Below are 25547 nucleotides of genomic sequence, written 5' to 3'. Positions count from 1 at the left end.
AGTTTGCCCCCGGTGATGTGTTGTGCAGACCTCACTACTCTCTGGAGAGCCTTACGGCTTGAGGGCGGTGCAGTTGCCATACCAGGCGGTGATACAGCCCGCCAGGATGCTCTCGATTGTGCATCTGTAGAAGTTTGTGAGTGCTTTTGGTGACAAGCCGAATTTCTTCAGCCTCCTGAGGTTGAAGAGGCGCTGCTGCGCCTTCCTCACAATGCTGTCTGTGTGAGTGGACCAATTCAGTTTGTCTGTGATGTGTATGCCGAGGAACTTAAAACTTGCTACCCTCTCCACTACTGTTCCATCGATGTGGATGGGGGTGTTCCCTCTGCTGTTTCCTGAAGTCCACAATCATCTCCTTAGTTTTGTTGGCGTTGAGTGTGAGGTTATTTTCCTGACACCACACTCCGAGGGCCCTCACCTCCTCCCTGTAGGCCGTCTCGTCGTTGTTGGTAATCAAGCCTACCACTGTTGTGTCGTCCGCAGGTGGGTGAACAGGGAGTACAGGAGAGGGCTCAGAACGCACCCTTGTGGGGCCCCAGTGTTGAGGATCAGCGGGGAGGAGATGTTGTTGCCTACCCTCACCACCTGGGGGCGGCCCGTCAGGAAGTCCAGTACCCAGTTGCACAGGGCGGGGTCGAGACCCAGGGTCTCGAGCTTGATGACGAGCTTGGAGGGTACTATGGTGTTGAATGCCGAGCTGTAGTCGATGAACAGCATTCTCACATAGGTATTCCTCTTGTCCAGATGGGTTAGGGCAGTGTGCAGTGTGGTTGAGATTGCATCGTCTGTGGACTTATTTGGGCGGTAAGCAAATTGGAGTGGGTCTAGGGTGTCAGGTAGGGTGGAGGTGATATGGTCCTTGACTAGTCTCTCAAAGCACTTCATGATGACGGATGTGAGTGCTACGGGCGGTAGTCGTTTAGCTCAGTTACCTTAGCTTTCTTGGGAACAGGAACAATGGTGGCCCTCTTGAAGCATGTGGGAACAGCAGACTGGTATAGGGATTGATTGAATATGTCCGTAAACACACCGGCCAGCTGGTCTGCGCATGCTCTGAGGGCGCGGCTGGGGATGCCGTCTGGGCCTGCAGCCTTGCGAGGGTTAACACATTTAAATGTCTTACTCACCTCGGCTGCAGTGAAGGAGAGACCGCATGTTTTCGTTGCAGGCCGTGTCAGTGGCACTGTATTGTCCTCAAAGCGGGCAAAAAAGTTATTTAGTCTGCCTGGGAGCAAAACATCCTGGTCCGTGACTGGGCTGGATTTCTTCCTGTAGTCCGTGATTGACTGTAGACCCTGCCACATACCTCTTGTGTCTGAGCCGTTGAATTGAGATTCTACTTTGTCTCTGTACTGGCGCTTAGCTTGTTTGATAGCCTTGCGGAGGGAATAGCTGCACTGTTTGTATTCGGTCATGTTACCAGACACCTTGCCCTGATTAAAAGCAATGGTTCGCGCTTTCAGTTTCACACGAATGCTGCCATCAATCCACGGTTTCTGGTTAGGGAACGTTTTAATCGTTGCTATGGGAACGACATCTTCAACGCACATTCTAATGAACTCGCACACCGAATCAGCGTATTCGTCAATATTGTTATCTGACGCAATACGAAACATCTCCCAGTCCACGTGATGGAAGCAGTCTTGGAGTGTGGAGTCAGCTTGGTCGGACCAGCGTTGGACAGACCTCAGCGTGGGAGCCTCTTGTTTTAGTTTCTGTCTGTAGGCATGGATCAACAAAATGGAGTCGTGGTCAGCTTTTCCGAAAGGGGGGGCGGGGCAGGGCCTTATATGCGTCGCGGAAGTTAGAGTAACAATGATCCAGGGTCTTTCCACCCCTGGTTGCGCAATCGATATGCTGATAAAATTTAGGGAGTCTTGTTTTCAGATTAGCCTTGTTAAAATCCCCAGCTACAATGAATGCAGCCTCCGGATAAATCGTCTCCATAATAACTCCCTAATATATCCATAATAACTCCATAATAACTCCCTAATATATCCCTAATCACTCCATAATAACTCCATAATATATCCCTAATAACTCCCTAAAATATCCCTAATAACTCCCTAATATATCCTTAATAACTCCATAATAACTCCCTACTCTATCCCTAATAACTCCATAATAACTCCCTAATATATCCATAATAACTCCATAATAACTCCCTAATATATCCCTAATAACTCTCTAATATATCCCTAATAACTCCCTAATATATCCCTAATATATCCCTGATAACTCCCTAATATATCCCTAATAACTCCCTAATATATCTCTAATATATCCCTGATAACTCCCTAATATATCCCTAATAACTCCCCAATATATCCCTCATACCTTTGTGTTGTGTTCCTGCTCAGATTGTGATGGGCGTGATCTTGCTGTACTACCTGCTGGGGACCAGTGCTCTGATTGGAGCTTCAGTCATCGTGCTGCTGGCTCCAGTCCAATACCTGATCGCTACCAAGCTGGCTGACACCCAGAAGAGCACCCTGGTGAGTCACCCTCTGTTCACGTTGAGACACTCAGGTTGTACACTGCCTGCACCAATCCCTTAGATCGTAGTTTCACTGTCTCTTTAGATATGAACCTGCAAGCTTTACCAGTAAATAGCCTACATTTGAGTGATTTCAGTTATTTTCTGTTGTGATGAGGGAAACAGTATATGATAAGGAAACAATAACCTTTAAAAACAGTTGAAATGAGAATATATTTATATTATTTTATAGTTTAAATCTTCAGTAAGGCATCGCCCTCTTCTGACAGGACCAGTCTACGGAACGTCTGAAGAAGACCACAGAGATTCTGAAGGGGATCAAGCTGCTGAAGCTGTACGCCTGGGAGAACATCTTCTGTGACAGTGTAGAAGATACCAGGGGCAAAGAGCTCACCAGCCTCCGCACCTTCGCACTCTACACCTCCATGTCTAGTGAGACACACACACACCTTCGCTCTCTACACCTCCATGTTTAGTGAAACACACACACCTTCGCCCTCTACACCTCCATGTCTAGTGAAACACACACACCTTCACCCTCTACACCTCCATGTCTAGTGAGACACACACACACCTTGGCCCTCTACACCTCCATGTCTAGTGAGACACACATACACACCGTGGCCCTCTACACCTCCATGTCTAGTGAGACACACACACACACACCTTGGCCCTCTACACCTCCATGTCTAGTGAGACACACACACACCTTGGCCCTCTACACCTCCATGTCTAGTGAGACACACACACACACACCTTCGCCCTCTACACCTCCATGTCTAGTGAGACACACACACCTTCGGCCTCTACTCCTCCATGTCTAGTGAGACACACACACACCTTCGCCCTCTACACCTCCATGTCTAGTGAGACACACACACACCTGCGCCCCCTCTACACCTCCATGTCTAGTGAGACACACACACCTTGGGCCCTCTACACCTCCATGTCTAGTGAGACACACACACCTTCGGCCTCTACACCTCCATGTCTAGTGAGACACACACACACCTTCGCCCTCTACACCTTCATGTCTAGTGAGACACACACACACCTTCGCCCTCTACACCTTCATGTCTAGTGAGACACACACACACCTTCGCCCTCTACACCTCCATGTCTAGTGAGACACACACACCCTCTACACCTCCATGTCTAGTGAGACACACACCTTGGCCCTCTACACCTGCACCGCTTCGGATTGCGTCTCTCCAGTTAGCCATGTTTCCGTGAAGCAGAGAACGTTACAGTCTCTGATGTCCCTCTGGAATGCTACCCTTGCTCGGATTTCATCAACCTTGTTGTCAAGAGACTGGACATTGGCAAGAAGAATGCTAGGGAGTGGTGCACGATGTGCCCGTCTCCGGAGTCTGACCAGAAGACCGCTTCGTTTCCCTCTTTTTCTGAGTCGATGTAATCCGCTCCGTGGCACTGGTTGTAAGGCAGAACACAGGATCCGCATCGCGAAAAACATATTCTTGGTCGTACTGATGGTGAGTTGACGCTGATCTTATATTCAGTAGTTCTTCTCGGCTGTATGTAATGAAACCTAAGATGACCTGGGGTACTAGTGTAAGAAATAACACGTAAAAAAAAAAAAAACTGCATAGTTTCCTAGGAACGCGAAGCGAGGCGGCCATCTCTGTCGGCGCCGGAAGGATATATTGTCGGAACTAGAAGCACAAGCATTTCGCTACACTCGCATTAACATCTGCTAACCATGTGTATGTGACAAAAAATTTGATTTGATTTGATTTGATTTACACCTCCATGTCTAGTGAGACACACACACACCTTGGCCCTCTACACCTCCATGTCTAGTGAGACACACACACACCTTCGCCCTCTACACCTCCATGTCTAGTGAGACACACACACACCTTGGCCCTCTACACCTCCATGTCTAGTGAGACACACACACCTTGGCCCTCTACACCTCCATGTCTAGTGAGACACACACACCTTGGCCCTCTACACCTCCATGTCTAGTGAGACACACACACCTGGCCCTCTACACCTCCATGTCTAGTGAGACACACACACCTTGGCCCTCTACACCTCCATGTCTAGTGAGACACACACACACCGTGGCCCTCTACACCTCCATGTCTAGTGAGACACACACACCTTGGCCCTCTACACCTCCATGTCTAGTGAGACACACACACCTGGCCCTCTACACCTCCATGTCTAGTGAGACACACACACCTTGGCCCTCTACACCTCCATGTCTAGTGAGACACACACACCTTGGCCCTCTACACCTCCATGTCTAGTGAGACACACACACCTTGGCCCTCTACACCTCCATGTCTAGTGAGACACACACACCTTGGCCCTCTACACCTCCATGTCTAGTGAGACACACACACCCTTGGCCCTCTACACCTCCATGTCTAGTGAGACACACACACCTTGGCCCTCTACACCTCCATGTCTAGTGAGACACACACACACCTCCATGGCCCTCTACACCTCCATGTCTAGTGAGACACACACACCTTGGCCCTCTACACCTCCATGTCTAGTGAGACACACACACCTTGGCCCTCTACACCTCCATGTCTAGTGAGACACACACACCTTGGCCCTCTACACCTCCATGTCTAGTGAGACACACACACCTTGGCCCTCTACACCTCCATGTCTAGTGAGACACACACACACCTTGGCCCTCTACACCTCCATGTCTAGTGAGACACACACACCCCTCCATGTGGCCCTCTGTCTACACCTCCATGTCTAGTGAGACACACACACCTTGGCCCTCTACACCTCCATGTCTAGTGAGACACACACACCGTGGCCCTCTACACCTCCATGTCTAGTGAGACACACACCTTGGCCCTCTACACCTCCATGTCTAGGAGACCCTCTACACCTCCATGTCTAGTGAGACACACACACCGTGGCCCTCCATGTCTAGTGAGACACACCTCCATGTCTAGTGAGACACACACACACCGTGGCCCTCTACACCTCCATGTCTAGTGAGACACACACACCGTGGCCCTCTACACCTCCATGTCTAGTGAGACACACACACACCGTGGCCCTCTACACCTCCATGTCTAGTGAGACACACACACACCTTGGCCCTCTACACCTCCATGTCTAGTGAGACACACACACCTTGGCCCTCTACACCTCCATGTCTAGTGAGACACACACACCTTGGCCCTCTACACCTCCATGTCTAGTGAGACACACACACCTTGGCCCTCTACACCTCCATGTCTAGTGAGACACACACACCTTGGCCCTCTACACCTCCATGTCTAGTGAGACACACACACCTTGGCCCTCTACACCTCCATGTCTAGTGAGACACACACACCCATGGCCCTCTACACCTCCATGTCTAGTGAGACACACACACCTTGGCCCTCTACACCTCCATGTCTAGTGAGACACACACACCCTTGGCCCTCTACACCTCCATGTCTAGTGAGACACACACACCGTGGCCCTCTACACCTCCATGTCTAGTGAGACACACACACCGTGGCCCTCTACACCTCCATGTCTAGTGAGACACACACACCGTGGCCCTCTACACCTCCATGTCTAGTGAGACACACACACCTTGGCCCTCTACACCTCCATGTCTAGTGAGACACACACACCTTGGCCCTCTACACCTCCATGTCTAGTGAGACACACACACCCTCTGGCCCTCTACACCTCCATGTCTAGTGAGACACACACACCTTGGCCCTCTACACCTCCATGTCTAGTGAGACACACACACCTTGGCCCTCTACACCTCCATGTCTAGTGAGACACACACACCTTGGCCCTCTACACCTCCATGTCTAGTGAGACACACACACCTTGGCCCTCTACACCTCCATGTCTAGTGAGACACACACACCGTGGCCCTCTACACCTCCATGTCTAGTGAGACACACACACCGTGGCCCTCTACACCTCCATGTCTAGTGAGACACACACACCTTGGCCCTCTACACCTCCATGTCTAGTGAGACACACACACCTTGGCCCTCTACACCTCCATGTCTAGTGAGACACACACACCGTGGCCCTCTACACCTCCATGTCTAGTGAGACACACACACCGTGGCCCTCTACACCTCCATGTCTAGTGAGACACACACACCCTCTTTACACCTCCATGTGGCCCTCTACACCTCCATGTCTAGTGAGACACACACACACCTCCATGTCTAGTGAGACACACACACCGTGGCTCTACACCTCCATGTCTAGTGAGACACACACACCGTGGCCCTCTACACCTCCATGTCTAGTGAGACACACACACCTTGGCCCTCTACACCTCCATGTCTAGTGAGTGAGACACACACACCTTGGCCCTCTACACCTCCATGTCTAGTGAGACACACACACACTTGGCCCTCTACACCTCCATGTCTAGTGAGACACACACACCTTGGCCCTCTACACCTCCATGTCTAGTGAGACACACACACCGTGGCCCTCTACACCTCCATGTCTAGTGAGACACACACACCTTGGCCCTCTACACCTCCATGTCTAGTGAGACACACACACCTGGCCCTCTACACCTCCATGTCTAGTGAGACACACACACCCTGGCCCTCTACACCTCCATGTCTAGTGAGACACACACACCTTGGCCCTCTACACCTCCATGTCTAGTGAGACACACACACCTTGGCCCTCTACACCTCCATGTCTAGTGAGACACACACACCGTGGCCCTCTGTCCTACACCTCCATGTCTAGTGAGACACACACACCGTGGCCCTCTACACCTCCATGTCTAGTGAGACACACACACCGTGGCCCTCTACACCTCCATGTCTAGTGAGACACACACACACCGTGGCCCTCTACACCTCCATGTCTAGTGAGACACACACACCGTGGCCCTCTCTTTACACCTCCATGTCTAGTGAGACACACACACCGTGGCCCTCTACACCTCCATGTCTAGTGAGACACACACACCTTGGCCCTCTCTACACCTCCATGTCTAGTGAGACACACACACCCCTCTACACCTCCATGTCTAGTGCCCTCTCTACACCTCCATGTCTAGTGAGACACACACACCGTGGCCCACACCGTGGGGCTACACCTCCATGTCTAGTGAGACACACACACCGTGGCCCTTGGGGCTACACCTCCATGTCTAGTGAGACACACACACCTTGGCCCTCTACACCTCCATGTCTAGTGAGACACACACACCTCCATGTCTAGTGAGACACCATACTGTCCTCATTTACACCTCCATGTCTAGTGAGACACACACACCGTGGCCCTCTACACCTCCATGTCTAGTGAGACACACACACTGGCCCTCTACACCTCCATGTCTAGTGAGACACACACACACACCTTGGGGCTCTACACCTCCATGTCTAGTGAGACACACACACACCTTGAGACACACACCCTCTCCATGTCTAGTGAGACACCTTCCATGTCTAGTGAGACACACACACCTTGGCCCTCTACACCTCCATGTCTAGTGAGACACACACACACCCATGGCCCTCTACACCTCCATGTCTAGTGAGACACACACACCTCTGGCCTCATTTACACCTCCATGTCTAGTGAGACACACACACCTTGGCCTCTACACCTCCATGTCTTGTGAGACACACACACCTGTCCTCCCTATACACCTCCATGTCTAGTGAGACACACACATATTCTGTCCTCTTTATACCTCCATGTTGTGAGACCAGTACCTTGGCCCTCTACACCTCCATGTCTAGTGAGACACTCATTTATCCATGTCTAGTGAGACACACACACCGTTTGTCCAGTAAGACACATCACCTCTTTATTTGAGATGTCCTCCTTTATTTTGGGTGCTCATTTTGTCCAGTAAGACACTCACATGCTTATATTCTGTCCTCATTTATATTTGGGGCTCAGTTTGTCCAGTAAGACACTCACACTGCTTATATTCTGTCCTCATTTATATTTGGGGCTCAGTTTGTCCAGTAAGACACTCACATATTCTGTCCTCATTTATATTTGGGGCTCAGTGTCAAGGCCATGGTCAGGTGAGAGGCCTACTGAGGACGCCCAGGGATACTGAATACTGGATAGTTACCAGCTAGACAATCTGCTGGAATCTTATTTGTATCATAGAAGGGTTATTTATGTGTGTGTGTGTGTGTGTGTCCTATCATATCGTGTCCTATCCACAGCGTCCAGAAGCTGGGTGAGTTCCTGCAGAGCGATGAGATTGGCGATGACAGCTGGAGGAACGGAGACATGCCTGTGTCCCTAGAGGCCTGTAAGAAACACCCTGGGGCGGTTAGTACACACACACACACACACACACACACACCACCATCCCTATTACCAAACACTTCCCCAAATACAGGCCTGAGTCGTGTTTAGTAGGGAACACTGAAGCAAAATGTAAAGTAAATGGTGTGTTTCGAGGTAGTCTCTCAGCGTTTCAGTCTGTTTATTCACTTTGGTCCCTAATGAACATGACCCAATTACTTATCTGTCCCTCTGCCAGAGCAGCTAATGCTGGACATTCAGCCAGCACAGCACAGAGCCTAATCCAGGAGCTATTCATTCACAGGCAGCATGGAATACAACAACTACTGTGTTACTACAGGGTTTCCACAGCTCCCAACACGGCTAATGGACTCGTCAGGATGATGTGATGGTTATGATGCTTTTCAACTGACCACGTTTCAGAACCAACGTGTTTCTAACTTCAAACTGTTGGTGGGACTGCAGAGAAAGTGTCTGTTTGACCAGAGCAGATCTGGTCTCTGTAGAAGGAGGAACTGTAACTACACACCGTGTCAATCTAGCAGCAGTGTTTCATGGGGAATCTCAACCAGGAGTCGTTAAGTTGCTGGTTGCTGCCAGTCTCGTCATGTCTTCAGCTGTTCTCTGGACTTTGACAGGTTTATTTCTGTGTTGGACTCCTCAGAAGGAGTGGAGGGAGACGGAGACCGAGTGGTGGAGGGGTTAGTGTGAGATGGAGGAGCCATTTGTTTAGGGCTGAAGGATGGATGGAGGGAGGGATGTCTTGGGGATGAGGGGTAGGGGATAAGAAGCTCCCTCTGGGGACAGTCTCAGTCAGGGTCTGAGAGGGGGTCCTCCCTGGAGGTTACAGCGGATGAGGGGCCAAGTTTATCACTGAATGCAATCTCCTCTTTTCTGTTTTCTCACCCCTCCCTTCATCTCCCTCTCCCCATTTCTGTCTTTCATTCTACCCCTCCCTCCCTCTCTCTCTCCTCCCCTCTCCAGTAAGACACTCCCTTCCCCCTCTCTCTCTCCTCTCTCTCCCTCTCCCCCCCAGTCTCCCTCCTCATTCCTCTTGGGGCCCCAGTCTCCCTCTCTCCCTCTCCCTCTCCCCTCTCTCCCTCCCCATCCCCATCCCTCCCTCTCCCCTCTCTCCTCCCCACCCCCTACCTCTCTCTCTCTAGACCAAGGCTATAAACAGGAAGCAGCCACTGCTCTACCAGATGGACAACTATGAGCAGCCAGCACGCAGACCACTGCGACCCAACGAGACTGAGGACGTGGCTGTCAAGGTCAGGGGTCAAAGTTCAACACCTCAACAAGCTCATTGGCCCTTCTTCTCAGGACCTGTGACACACACAGCACCGCACACACTGGCTGACTGCATGCACGGACACAGGAACAGACACGTAGGCTATCAACTCACAGACGAGCTGTAGCTCACGTACATGTGCAGCCTCGTCACGCACGTAGACACGTAGACACGTAGAGACGTAGACACGTAGACACACAGAGGCTTCTGAGCTGGAGTCCTCAGTTGTCCTCAAACCTTTAAACTGGCCTTTTTGTCACATCCACCCGGGTCATTCACTCTAGTAACACGTGACACCACGGATGTTACCACTGTCTATCGCTCACAGCAGATGTTACCACTGTCTATCTCTCATTCACAGCAGATGTTACCACTGTCTATCTCTCACAGCAGATGTTACCACTGTCTATCGCTCACAGCAGATGTTACCACTGTCTATCTCTCACAGCAGATGTTACCACTGTCTATCTCTCACAGCAGATGTTACCACTGTCTATCTCTCACAGCAGATGTTACCACTGTCTATCTCTCACAGCAGATGTTACCACTGTCTATCTCTCACAGCAGATGTTTCATCTCTTGGCCTGTCCATTGTGTGAAACACACCCTGAGGAGAAGTCAACATTTACCGACAGTTTAAACTCTCAGGACCCACATAATGAGTCAGAGGCAGGGGATTCTCATGAGAACAGAGAACCCTCATTAACTGACATGTTCTCAGCCCCTGTTCTGGTCTCTTTGGGGTCCACATCCTGTTGCTATCCCTGTGGACCCACAGCATTATTGTAGGCAGTCTGTTAATGAGCTTGGGGGCAGCAGGAGGGTCGAATGGATGGGCTGCTGCTGTGTGTGAACCAGACAAATCTTCTTTCTCTGTCTCCTCTATCATCTCACCCGCTTTCTCTCTCTACCTTCCTCACTGTCTCCCATCACCCCTTCTCTCTGCCTCTCTCTACCCCCCTCTCTGTCTCCCATCACCCCTTCTCTCTGCCTCTCTCTACCCTCCTCTCTGTCTCCCATCACCCCTTCTCTCTGCCTCTCTCTACCCTCCTCTCTGTCTCCCATCACCCCTTCTCTCTACTGTCTCTCCCAGGAGTCCTCTCTGTCTCCCATCACTCTGCCTCTCTCTCCTCAGAAGGAGTGGAGGGAGACCTTCCTCACTGTCTCCCTGAAGGATCTCTCTCTGACCTCCTGTCTCCCATCACCCCTTCTCTCTGCCTCTCTCTACCCTCCTCTCTGTCTCCCATCACCCCTTCTCTCTGTCTTCCTCTCTGTCTCCCATCACCCCTTCTCTCTGCCTCTCTCTACCTTCCTCACTGTCTCCCATCACCCCTTCTCTCTACCTCTCTCTACCCCTCCTCACTGTCTCCCATCACCCCTTCTCTCTGCCTCTCTCTACCCTCCTCTCTGTCTCCCATCACCCCTTCTCTCTGTCTTCCTCTCTGTCTCCCATCACCCCTTCTCTCTGTCTTCCTCTCTGTCTCCCATCACCCCTTCTCTCTGTCTTCCTCTCTGTCTCCCATCACCCCTTCTCTCTGTCTTCCTCTCTGTCTCCCATCACCCCTTCTCTCTGTCTTCCTCTCTGTCTCCCATCACCCCTTCTCTTTGTCTTCCTCTCTGTCTCCCATCACCCCTTCTCTCTGTCTTCCTCTCTGTCTCCCATCACCCCTTCTCTCTGTCTGCCTCGCTGTCTCCCATCACCCCTTCTCTCTGTCTTCCTCTCTGTCTCCCATCACCCCTTCTCTTTGTCTTCCTCTCTGTCTCCCATCAGCCCTTCTCTCTGTCTTCCTCTCTGTCTCCCATCACCCCTTCTCTTTGTCTTCCTCTCTGTCTCCCATCACCCCTTCTCTTTGTCTTCCTCTCTGTCTCCCATCACCCCTTCTCTCTGTCTTCCTCTCTGTCTCCCATCACCCCTTCTCTCTCTCTCTTCCGCTCTGTCTCGACAACCATTCTCTTTCCCTCTTTATTCCCCCCTCTCTCTTCTCTTCCATCTTATCACCCCATCTCTGACTCCCAGCGTCCCCTCCTCCACTCCCTCTCTACCTCTCTCTACCCCTATCTTCCTCCACTCCCTCTCTACCTCTCTCTCCCCATCTTCCTCCACTCCCTCTCTACCTCTCTCTACCCCTATCTTCCTCACCCCTCTCTCCTCTCTCTACCCATATCTTCCTCCACTCCCTCTCTACCTCTCACCCTACCCATATCTTCCTCCACCCCTCTCTACCTCTCTCTTCTTCCTCCACTCCCTCTCTTTCTCTGTCTTCCTCCACTCCCTCTCTCCTCCACTCCCTCTCTTCTCTCTCTACCCCTATCTTCCTCCACTCCCTCTCTTCCTCCTCTCTCTACCCCTATCTTCCTCCACTCCCTCTCTACCTCTCTAACCCCTATTTTCCTCCACTCCCTCTCTAACTCTCTCTACCCCTATCTTCCTCCACTCCCTCTCTACCTCTCTATACCCCCCCATCTTCCTCCACTCCCTCTCTATCTCTCTACCCTATCTTCCTCCACTCCCTCTCTATCCTCTCTCTACCCCTATCTTCCTCCACTCCCTCTCTACCTCTCTCTACCCCTATCTTCCTCCACTCCCTCTCTACCCCTATCTTCCTCCACTCCCTCTCTACCTCTCTCTGCCCCTATCTTCCTCCACTCCCTCTCTACCTCTCTCTACCCCTATCTTCCTCCACTCCCTCTCTACCCCTATCTTCCTCCACTCCTCTCTACCTCTCTCTACCCCTATCTTCCTCCACTTCCTCTCTACCTCTCTCTACCCCTATCCCAGCCTCCCTTTCAAGACTCCCCATCCCCTCTGGTCCTCACCCCCGTAACATCCGCTCTGTCTATTTACAAACTTAATTTACCAAGTCTCTTTTCTCAGCGGTAATAAGACGTCTGTCTTTCATTTTCAACTTGTATTTATTAGTTCTGCGTCACTGAATCTCAGATCTTGTGTGGTTTTGCTGTAGGGGATGGAAGGGAGGGGGGATTACTGGCTATAATAAACAGTAGAATCGGACAAGACATAAAACACAACATAACTATGTAAACATGCTATTATATTTGCCTTAAAGACCTAAATGGTTAATTATTTCTATGTACACATACGTATCTAAACCACCAGCTGCAGACTATAACATGTAGGCTCCATGTCATGTAGGCTCCATGTCAGGTAGGCTCCATGTCATGTAGGCTCCATGTCAGGTAGGCTCCATGTCAGGTAGGCTCCATGTCAGGTAGGCTCCATGTCAGGCTCCATGTAGGCTCCATGTCAGGTAGGCTCCATGTCAGGTAGGCTCCATGTCAGGTAGGCTCCATGTCAGGTAGGCTCCATGTCATGTAGGCTCCATGTCAGGTAGGCTCCATGTCATGTAGGCTCCATGTCAGGTAGGCTCCATGTCAGGTAGGCTCCATGTCATGTAGGCTCCATGTCATGTAGGCTCCATGTCAGGTAGGCTCCATGTCATGTAGGCTCCATGTCAGGTAGGCTCCAGTCATGTAGGCTCCATGTCAGGTAGGCTCCATGTCATGTAGGCTCCATGTCAGGTAGGCTCCATGTCATGTAGGCTCCATGTCAGGTAGGCTCCATGTCATGTAGGCTCCATGTCAGGTAGGCTCCATGTCATGTCGGCTCCATGTCATGTAGGCTCCATGTCAGGTAGGCTCCATGTCAGGTAGGCTCCATGTCATGTAGGCTCCATGTCATGTAGGCTCCATGTCAGGTAGGCTCCATGTCATGTAGGCTCCATGTCAGGTAGGCTCCATGTCATGGTAGGCTCCATGTCATGTAGGCTCCATGTCATGTAGGCTCCATGTCAGGTAGGCTCCATGTCAGGTAGGCTCCATGTCATGTAGGCTCCATGTCAGGTAGGCTCCATGTCATGGTAGGCTCCATGTCATGTAGGCTCCATGTCATGTAGGCTCCATGTCAGGTAGGGTCCATGTCAGGTAGGCTCCATGTCATGTAGGCTCCATGTCAGGTAGGCTCCATGTCTAATGCTTTTCTGTCAGCCTGATACCACTGTATCCTGTTCAGGTGAACGGTGGATTCTTCACATGGGGAAGCAACTTGTCAACGTTGTCCGACATCAACATCTGCATTCCAACAGGTAACCCGATCCGCTGGGAACACTATGGCAACGCCAGGCTGCGTCCTGTTTAGGAGGTCATCGACAGTCAGTGTAGTATATCTAACACCAGCTGTGTGTGTGTGTGTGACAGTGTAGTATATCTCCCTGCTATGACCTCATGGCCCGTGGCCCGTAAGATATGACAGCTAAGACAAACAGGATAGGCTGGTCCTGGTTGTCCACTATTTGCTGCAGCTGAGGGAGTAGATGTGTTATGTAGGATATGTGGAACAGTGGAGGCTGGTGGGAGGAGTTATAGGAGGACAGGCTCATTATAATGGCTGGAATGTAATAAATGGAACGGTATCAAACGTATGGAAACTATGATTGACTCCGTTCAATTAATTCTCCATTCTAGCCATTATAATGAGCTCATCCTCCTATAACTCCTCCCACCAGCCTCCACTGATGTGGAAACATGACTGATATAAATTGAGAGTATAAAGATATCCCAATATCCTGGCCTACTTTTAAGATTTAACCAGGGCTGTAACAGACATTATCAATGTCAGATTGACATAGAACAAGCTGTTGTCTCTAATGCTTTATATAGTGTCTTCATACCTTTATATAGTGTCTTCTTATCTTTATATAGTGTCTTCTTATCTTTATATAGTGTCTTCATACCTTTATATAGTGTCTTCTTATCTTTATATAGTGTCTTCTTATCTTTATATAGTGTCTTCTTATCTTTATATAGTGTCTTCTTATCTTTATATAGTGTCTTCTTATCTTTATATAGTGTCTTCTTATCTTTATATAGTGTCTTCTTATCTTTATATAGTGTCTTCTTATCTTTATATAGTGTCTTCTTATCTTTATATAATGTCTTTATCTTTATATAGTGTCTTCTTATCTTTATATAGTGTCTTCTTACCTTTATATAGTGTCTTCTTATCTTTATATAGTGTCTTCTTATCTTTATATAGTGTCTTCTTATCTTTATATAGTGTCTTCATACCTTTATATAGTGTCTTCATATCTTTATATAGTGTCTTCTTATCTTTATATAGTGTCTTCTTATCTTTATATAGTGTCTTCATACCTTCATATAGTGTCTTCTTGTCCTGTGTCTGATCTCCAGGTCAGCTGACCATGATCGTGGGCCAGGTGGGTTGTGGGAAGTCGTCCCTGTTGCTGGCCATGCTGGGAGAGATGCAGACCCTCAGTGGAAAGGTCTACTGGAGCAAGTGAGTGGTACCAACCGGCATAAGCTACATGTTAGAAGGTCTATAATAGGGTGTAAATCTCTGGGGTCCTCATCTTTATTAGGTACTGAACATGCTGAGGTCCACTCAAAGACCAAGATGGACACACATCTCATTTCCTCTTTATCCCTCTCAGTCTCGTTTTGGGTCGTCGTGTCTTTCTAGAGTTGACTAGCTGTCAGACTCGTCCATTAAGTCCATTTGAAATGGGTGTTACACTGTGCTTCTCCACCAATGCTAATCAAAGCCTTCATCTGTGGAATAAGAAGCCATTCCACCCTCCATCTTGTTGGTCCTGTGTGTTGTCCTTCCTGTGTCTGTGTCTGTCTCTGTGGCTGTGGTTGCTATGGAAGGAGAGCTGGCTGCTCCTCTGTCTCTGTACATCGCTCACTGTCTGCTTGCTGATGACAGCTTTGCCTGAACTTTGACTGTCTAACATCATCTATCTATCTACTCATCTCTATAACACAACCTCACAGTCACCATCACTTATAAAACTGGACCTTTCCATTTTCAACTCTCTGTCTTCACATTTCTCTGTTATTCATATTTTTACAACAAAACAGAAAATCTATGTCCATCTCCTAGGGCCAAATCTTAATTTGAGATCTGCACCCACATTAATGTACTCTAATGTCAAATTAAGATTGGGTTGTATGTGATGTTCTGGAGATGGATCTCTGATTAGCATTCATAGCATTAGCATTCATAGCATTAGCATTTAGACTGAAACCTGAGCGGAAGAACAGACACATGCTAATTGCTAACGAACTGGGCGTTGCAGCATTTTTCTTGCCAACAACATATTGGCTGGGAGTTAGCGTGATTACTTGTCCAGGAAGTGTTCAATTGTATAATTGAATTAGATTGGATTGGGTTAAGTATTTGTTTGGGTTATTGAGTGAATAATACACTTCTGACCGGAAGGTTTTCATTTGGAGCTAGACTGAATGAAAACAGTGGTATTAGTTTGTTGTAGGTTTAGTAGCTGTTGATTTGATTGTAATCTATTAAGTCCCAGCCTGTTAATAAGCTGTAAAATACCCTACCAATCTATTAAACACTTCTCTCCCTTCATACACTGCTATGAAACATGGTCCATATAGTTCTTTAAAGTTCTCTATGATACTGATGGTGCACCACAGTTACCATTAGAACCACTATGTCTCTCCTCAATCGGTTTAGAACCATAACGGTTGCTCTTCTTAGCAGTAATCCAAAAATGAAATTGACCTTTCCAAATAAAGTCCACTCTTATGTGAGCGAACGAAGGTGCCAGTCAGTACCATAGCAGGACAGGTAGTCACCACGGGCCGTAGACACTAACCTCAGCCTTGTCTGTGTTCTGTCTTCTTCTGTCGTGGTTGTTTTCTATCTAAATCAGACTGCCTGTGAGTGAGATGCTGCACGAGGCCAACAGGTATTTTCTCCCTCGGGTTTACTCTTCCCATCTCACCCCTGTACAGTACATTCTACATTTACAAGTCCTTTGGCTATTAGTTGACCATATGAATCCTTTAGTCCCAACACTTAAGTCATTTGGCTATTAGTTGACCATATGAATCATTTAGGTCTCAACACTTAAGTCATTTGGCTATTAGTTGACCATATGAATCATTTAGGTCTCAACACTTAAGTCATTTGGCTATTAGTTGACCATATGAATCATTTAGGTCTCAACACTTAAGTCATTTGGCTATTAGTTGACCATATGAATCATTTAGGTCTCAACACTTAAGTCATTTGGCTATTAATTGATTAATTTTGAATAGTCATTTGGCTAATTGACCATTTGAATCATTTAGGTCTCAACACTTAAGTCATTTGGCTATTAGTTGAATAGTTGAATAATTTGGGTCTCAACACTTAAGTCAGTTGGCTAAATTGACCATAGTTGAATCATTTAGGTCTCAACACTAGTTGACTTTTTAGAATATACACCAAATATGTGAAAGGACTAGTGGCCCCAAGGACTGGGTTGAGAATGGTTGATTAAGCAGACTCTGTTATCCCCACTGAATCCCACCCACCCTCATGTAGACCTACATCATTCTAGGAGAAGCCATAACACTATTAGAGCAGACAGAGCACTGGGCCTGAGACAATGACAGTATCATGACAGTATGCCTGCACTGTTGAGGGAGGTCATTCTGTAGATAAAGCTGGATTAAATTGACTCTTGGCTCTCTGTCCAAATGTCTTCGCCCCGATACACAGTTTTAGGGCTTTACTGTAAGGACACTTCTGCTAGATTTACATTTGAACACACATACGCGACTCGGTACACACACACACACACACACACACACACACACACACACACACACACGCGCGTGCGGTTCAGCTCTTCATGTGTAAAGGAAGTTGAAGTCGAGGTGGTTGTGTCTATCTGGCTGTACAGACTCTAACACATTGAACGTGACTTGCAGTTGTTTTGAGACGGATGGGTCTTTTGAAGAAACCAGGAGGTACCCCTTTTTAAACTTCCTCTGAAGGGACCCTGCCGTCACCCCTTCCTCCCTTCCACTGCCGTCACCCCCTTCCTCCCTTCCACTGCCGTCACCCCCTTCCTCCCTTCCACTGCCGTCACCCCCCTTCCTCCATTCCCCTGCCATCATTCCCTATATCCCTCCTCAATCCCTCCATTCCCTGCCATCATTCCCTATATCCCTCCCTCAATCCCTCCATTCCCTACCATCATTCCCTTTATCCTCCTCAATCCCTCCATTCCCCTGCCATCATTCCCTATATCCCTCCCTCAATCCCTCCATTCCCCTGCCATCATTCCTATATCCCTCCCTCAATCCCTCCATTCCCCTGCCATTATTCCCTATATCCCTCCTCAATCCCTCCATTCCCCTACCATCATTCCTTTATCCCTCCCTCAATCCTCCAATTCCCTGCCATCATTCCCTATATTCCTCCCTCAATCCCTCCATTCCCTGCCATCATTCCCTATATCCCTCTCTCAATCCCTCCCATCATTCCCTATATCCCTCCCTCAATCCCTCCATTCCCTGCCATCATTCCCTATATCCCTGCCTCAATCCCTCCATTCCCCTGCCATCATTCCCTATATCCCTGCCTCAATCCCTCCATTCCCCTGCCATCATTCCCTATATCCCTCTCTCAATCCCTCCCATCATTCCCTATATCCCTCCCTCAATCCCTCCATTCCCCTCCCATCATTCCCTATATCCCTCCCTCAATCCCTCCATTCCCCTCCCATCATTCCCTTTATCCCTCCCTCAACCCCTCCATTCCTCAGTCATGGTGATCATTGAGTTGTTACTAGCTGGTCGTGGAGTGAGTCGTGGAGTGAGTCGTGGAGTGTTTGTGTGCTTCCATGCTGGGAGTCTGGGTCTGAAGTAACTGACTGAAAAGGCAGTTAAAGGGATAGAGATATATTTTGACACTGTGGATTCACCTCCACAGTATGTTTTCAACAGGAGACAATAGGAATACAGTACACAAAGAGACCAACATCCTGGTTAGTGTGCATGACCCATAGCTAACGTCTTCATTCTCTCTTTCTCTTATATCGTACAATTACTCAGCCATTAATAACAGCTAAGGCTAACATATGGTGGTGGGAACACTGGTATACAATGGTACACAAAGCACTGTGCCTTCAGATACATAATGCTCTTATCCTCAAGCATATCCTTTGGGTAGTTCTTTGGGTAGTTCTGCTGCACATCCAACAAGATCAACAAACTGGACTCCCAGCACATTGTTGTTATTTTGGTTCAACTCTTCCAGCTCATCATTAACCTGTGTTAGAAACCTAAACCCACTTCCCCCACTCACCGCTTGATGTGCCTCAATGTTGACGTCTCAAAGATTACCCCCTCCCCTACCGCCATGTTTGTAGTTTGAGCTCTCTCTCTCTTTTGCCTCCATTTCCCATAATGCCTCAGTAAGAACAGGTACTCTGTGGGCTACGCTACCCAGAAGTCTTGGCTGCTGAATGCCACCGTGGAGGATAACATCACGTTTGGCAGTCCCTTCAACAAACAGAGGTAAAACACCACTCTCTACTCTACCCTACTCTACCCTACCCTACTCTACTTTACTCCACTCTACTCTACTCTACTTTACTCTACTGTACTGTACTGTACTCTACTCCACTCTACTCTACTTTACTGTACTCTACTCCACTCTACTCTACTCTACTCTACTTTAACTCTACTCTACTCTAACCTACTGTGCTGTACTCTAACCTACTCTACTGTACTGTACTGTACTCTACTCTAACCTACTGTACTGTACTGTACTCTAAGCTACTCTACTGTACTCTCATCTCCTCTACTCTACTGTACTGTACTGTACTGTACTGTACTGTACTGTACTGTACTGTACTGTACTGTACTGTACTGTACTCTAACCTACTGTACTGTACTCTACTCTACCCTAATCTACTGTACTGTACTCTCCTCTCCTCTCCTCTACTCTACTCTACTCTACTCTACTCTACTCTACTCTACTCTACTCTACTCTACTCTACTCTAACCTACTGTACTGTACTGTACTGTACTCTACTCTACTCTAATCTAACCTACTGTACTGTACTCTTACCTACTCTACTGTACTCTACTCTAACCTACTCTACTGTACTCTCCTCTACTCTACTCTACTCTAACCTACTCTACTCTACTCTAACCTACTGTACTGTACTGTACTCTACCCTACTTTACTGTACCCTACTCTACTGTACCCTACTCTAATGTACTGTACTCTACTGTACTCTACTGTACTCTGCTATACTCTACTCTACTGTACTGTACGCCACTCTCCTGTACTCTACTCTACTGTACTCTACTCTATTGAACTCTACTGTACTGTACTGTACTGTACTGTACTGTACTGTACTTGTACTGTACTGTACTGTACTCTACTCTACTCTACTCTACTCTACTCTACTGTACTGTACTGAACTACTGTATTGAACTCTACTGTACTGTACTGTACTGTACTGTACTCTACTCTACTCTACTCTACTCTACTCTACTCTACTCTACTCTACTGTATTATCTGCTGCTCCTCAACACCATTCATCAATGTAATTAAGACTAGACCAATGTTTGTGTTTGGTTAATTCACTTGGTCTTGCATCAGCTGAGATGTACATTTAATGACACTAATTAGATGGTCCATCAGATTGCTATCACTCTTGATGCTTCTTGAGGCTGATGCTGGCTTATATCTCTTCTCTAATGACGACTTTTTTCCTGTGCTGTTGAATCCCTTAGTTTCCAAGGCAGCCATGTTTTTAACTGTGTTTTAATAGAGGGTGTTGTCAGTCTGATGCCCTGCTGTGTGTCTCAGATACAAGACTGTGATTGATGCCTGCTCCCTGCAGCCTGATGTAGACCTCCTGCCCTTCGGAGACCAGACGGAGATCGGAGAGAGGGTACTGAAACACTGGCTAAATTATTACATTATTACATTATTATAATCACCTCAGTATTATTATTATTATTATTATTTTAAGCACAAGCCCCATCTCTTACCTCAGACACAATGACATATTATACCAAGAACTAGTAGTGAACAGTGATTTGTGTCAGATTCCTTGTGTACCTGGCTACTCTTCTTAACAGTGTGTTTTTCTCCCAGGGGATCAACCTGAGTGGAGGCCAGAGACAGAGGATATGTGTGGCTCGGGCTCTCTACCAGAACACCAACATCGTCTTCCTGGTGAGTCAATGACTGATAAAGTGCTTTATCTATTGACTTCAATAGAAGATCCATTTCCTGTTGAGTTCACTGGAAGAGGCTGGAAGCTCTCCCTCAAGGATGGCTTCTCAGAATAGTCAGACAGAGCCAGGGTGTTCTAGAGTGTTCTCTTTGTGTTCTATGGTGTTCTCTAGGTGTTCTAGGGTGTACTAGGGTGTTCTCTAGGTATTCCACAGTGTTTTTTGTGCTCTAGGGTGTTCTGTGGGTTTTCTATGGTGTTTTAGGGTAATTTCTCTAGGTATTATAGGGTGTTCTCTAGGTGTTCTAGGGTGTTCTCTATGTGTTCTAGGGTGTTCTCTAGGCGTTCTAGGGTGTTCTCTAGGTGTTCTAGGGTGTTCTCTAGGTGTTATCTAGGTGTTCTAGGGTGTTCTCTATGTGTTTTAGGGTGTTTTCTGTGTGTTTTAGGGGGTTCTAGGGGGTTCTTTTGGTGTTTTAGGGTGTTCTCTTGGTGTTTTAGGGTGTTCTCTATGTGTTCTAGGGTGTTCTAGGGTGTTCTAGGGTGTTCTCTAGGTGTTCTAGGGTGTTCTCTATGTGTTTTAGGGTGTTCTCTATGTGTTCTAGGGTGTTCTCTAGGTGTTCTAGGGTGTTCTCTATGTGTTCTAGGATGTTCTCTGTGTTTTAGGATGTTATCTAGGTGTTCTAGGGTGTTCTCTAGGTGTTCCAGGGAGAGCCAAATAGAGCCAAAGACAGCGACACCCTTTTCTATTCCCTAACAGTACACTGCTTTTGGGACAGTGTGTGAGAAAGGATGAACTATATCGGGAATAGGGTGTGATTTCAGAGGCAGCCAGGGAGATCCAGGGAGGGCCAGCCAGCCTCCCTCTGCATGGGAACGGGAGGAGCAGCAGGTGGGATGGATCTCTGTCCGCAGGCCTCTCTTGTAACCATATCATGTTTACAGGCATCCCTCTGCTCTGCCATCTGGCCTGGCTAGCCATATACACACTCACACACGTACACACACACACGTACACACAATCACACACGTACACACACACACACGTACACACACACACACACGTACACACACACACGTACACACAATCACACGCACACACACACACGTACACTCACACACGTACACACACACACTTTCCCGTCTCTCGCTTCTACAGACAACTCTATGTACATCTACATCCCATTTCTTCCTACTCCTGTGTGATGTCATCATCTGTTTGTGTTCCCACATAATTTCTTGTGGCAACTGTTAATTAGATGTCTAACCTCCGCCCCTGATACAGCCTCTCTGGCTGTCATGGGATAGGACCGGGCACGATCCTCCATACGAAGCTCAGCTCACACAGACAAATGTGCCAAATAAGGAAATAGCCCTCTAAAGTGCTGTATTAATACACAATGGGACTGCAGAGTGAACACCCAGCTAGAAGCAACATCTATTAGCTAAGTACGTCTTTATGACGTCTTGTCTCCTAATGAGGTGTCTATCATGCTGTGTCTGATGATCTCAGACCTTCTGCCCTCAGGACTGTTTACGTGTCTCAGTGCTGTACAGTATAAAGACTAAGTCATCCTAGGGTAATACATTGGTGTTTATTCAGGTTCCGGGGTCTTCTGGGAACTAGGTTTGATTGACTGTATGTCCTGAGATCATCTCAGACCTGTGAATTAAACTTGCTGTAACTTAATATGAATTAATATGATCTCCTGTTAAAAAAACATAATTTAATCCACAGTCTTTCACTCTGATACGCTCTGATCTGATTGGATCGTCCATGTTGTCTCTGACCCCTGATCTCTGACCTTTACCCTCAGGATGACCCGTTCTCAGCGCTGGACATCCACCTGAGTGACCACCTGATGCAGGAGGGCATCCTGAAGTTCCTACAGGATGATAAACGCACCGTGGTCCTGGTCACACACAAACTGCAGTACCTCATCCACGCTGACTGGGTGAGCATCTCAACAGTCTGGTGTGGATTCCTCTCCCAATGTCCTCTCTACCGTTTGCACTGGGTCTGTATTCATAAAGCATCTTAGAGTAGGAATGCTGCTGATACAGGATCAGTTTTTCCATTTAGATCATAATAAAGAGTATGACACGGACAGGGCGGGGGGACCTGATCCTAGATCAGCATTCCTACCCTGAGACGGTTTGTTTATAAGGGTCCTGATTTTACACGGTTCTCTCTGTGTCCCAGATCATAGCCATGAAGGATGGCTCAGTGCTGAGGGAAGGCACTCTGAAGGACATTCAGACTCATGATGTAGAGCTGTATGAACACTGGAAGACCCTGATGAACAGACAGGACCAGGAACTAGAGAAGGTCATATTCACTTCTTACTCTCCTACTGACAGACGTCATAGAGGAGGCTGGAGGGTGGAGTTATAGAAGGACTCATTGTAAAGGCTGGTATGGAATAAATGGAACGGAGCCAACACATGGAAACAACGTGTTTGACCATTCCATTTATTCCAGCCATTACAATGAGCCTGTCCTCCGATAACTCCTCCCACCAGCCTCCTCTGGTCTGTAATGTGTAGTGTAGCTAATTTACCTGCCAACCAACCTAACAACAGTTGTATCTGTACTGCAGGACACTGAGATTGATAACTGTCAGACTGCTCTGGAGAGGAAGACCCTGAGAAGAGCTTTCTACTCCAGAGAGGCCAAGAACCAGGTCGACGATGACGAAGAAGGTGAAATGCATTGTCAACACTGTATCTCAAACAAGTTAAGTTCTGTTACAACATATGACAATAATCACTCCTTCTCTCGTCCCTGACAGAGGAGGAAGAGGAGGAGGAAGAGGACGACAACATGTCGACGACCACCAGTCGGCGCTCTAAGATCCCGTGGAGGGTGTGCTGGCAGTACCTGTCCTCTGGTGGCTTCCTCATGGTCTTCCTCATGGTCTTCTCAAGCTGCTGAAACACTCCGTCATGGTCGCCATCGACTACTGGCTGGCCGAATGGACTGCTAATGGCGATGTCCCAGTCAATGGGACTGCTAATGGCGATGTCCCAGTCAATGGGACTGCTAATGGCGATGCTAATGGATATGCCCCAGACTTTGGAAATGTTACAGGAGACTTTGCAAATGCCTCTGCAGCAGCTGTCTTCTCCAATCGGACAAACTCAGCGGTGAGATATGAACACCTTTCACAACCAGTACTCAGTGTTAGTGGAAGTGAGTAAGGCCTGTTGAAATCCTGATATCTGACAGAATGTGTCTTTGTGGTGTATTATGTGGTTACTAGGCTGGTCAGCCTGACTCCTACTATGTGTCTTTGTGGTGTATTATGTGGTTACTAGGCTGGTCTGCCTGACTCCTACTATGTGTCTTTGTGGTGTATTATGTGGTTACTAGGCTGGTCAGCCTGACTCCTACTATGTGTCTTTGTGGTGTATTGTGTGGTTACTAGGCTGGTCAGCCTGATTCCTACTATGTGTCTTTGTGGTGTATTGTGTGGTTACTAGGCTGGTCTGCCTGACTCCTACTATGTGCCAGTGTTTATCATCCTGTGTGGAGCGGGGATAGCCCTCTGTCTGATCACCTCTCTGACTGTGGAGTTCCTGGGTCTGTCTGCTGCTACTAACCTGCACCACAACCTGCTCAACAAGATCATCCACGCACCTATCAGGTACCCACGACACACCTCACCCATCAGGTACCCACGACACACCTCATCTATCAGGTACCCACGACACACCTCACCTATCAGGTACCCATGACACACCTCACCTATCAGGTACCCACGACACACCTCACCTATCAGGTACCCACGACACACCTCACCTATCAGGTACCCACGACACACCTCACCTATCAGGTACCCACGACACACCTCACCTCACCTCAGGTACCCACGACACCACCCATCAGGTACCCATCACCTCACCAATCAGGTACCCACGACACACCTCACCTCAGGTACCCACGACACACCTCACCTATCAGGTACCCACGACACCTCACCTATCAGGTACCCGACACACCTCACCTATCAGGTACCCACGACACACCCTCACCTATCAGGTACCCACGACACACCTCACCTATCAGGTACCCACGACACACCTCACCTATCAGGTACCCACGACACACCTCACCTATATCAGGTACCCACGACACACCTCACCTATATCAGGTACCCACGACACACCTCACCTATATCAGGTACCCACGACACACCTCACCTATATCAGGTACCCACGACACACCTCACCTATATCAGGTACCCACGACACACCTCACCTATATCAGGTACCCACGACACACCTCACCTATATCAGGTACCTATCAGGTACCCACGACACACCTCACCTATATCAGGTACCCACGACACACCTCACCTATATCAGGTACCCACGACACACCTTCACCTATATCAGGTACCCACGGTACACACACTCACCTATAGGTACAGGGTACCCACGACACACCTCACCAACAGATTCTTATACT

At 48.2% G+C, this 25547-nt stretch overlaps 1 protein-coding gene across 1 annotated transcript in view; it reads left to right on the top strand.

Annotated features, from left to right (window-relative positions):
• The window catches only part of LOC112241006 (ATP-binding cassette sub-family C member 9), a 68880-nt gene that overhangs the window by 20049 nt on the left and 23284 nt on the right, over positions 1-25547 (top strand). The window contains 19 exon segments of the mRNA XM_042317556.1: positions 2361-2495; positions 2767-2943; positions 8396-8403; positions 8509-8526; positions 8674-8782; positions 9922-10029; positions 14080-14152; positions 15258-15363; positions 16766-16801; positions 17811-17849; positions 19302-19403; positions 20710-20794; positions 21001-21081; positions 22894-23031; positions 23280-23405; positions 23677-23779; positions 23869-23997; positions 24000-24223; positions 24560-24723. Coding sequence (XP_042173490.1) covers positions 2361-2495; positions 2767-2943; positions 8396-8403; positions 8509-8526; positions 8674-8782; positions 9922-10029; positions 14080-14152; positions 15258-15363; positions 16766-16801; positions 17811-17849; positions 19302-19403; positions 20710-20794; positions 21001-21081; positions 22894-23031; positions 23280-23405; positions 23677-23779; positions 23869-23997; positions 24000-24223; positions 24560-24723 — 1961 coding nt within the window.

This window comes from Oncorhynchus tshawytscha, unplaced genomic scaffold, assembly GCF_018296145.1.
Source record: "Oncorhynchus tshawytscha isolate Ot180627B unplaced genomic scaffold, Otsh_v2.0 Un_contig_2591_pilon_pilon, whole genome shotgun sequence".
In the NCBI taxonomy this organism is placed as follows: domain Eukaryota; kingdom Metazoa; phylum Chordata; class Actinopteri; order Salmoniformes; family Salmonidae; genus Oncorhynchus; species Oncorhynchus tshawytscha.
The sequence above is the reverse complement of the archived record's forward strand: the minus strand, read 5'-3'. Positions and strand labels throughout refer to the sequence as shown.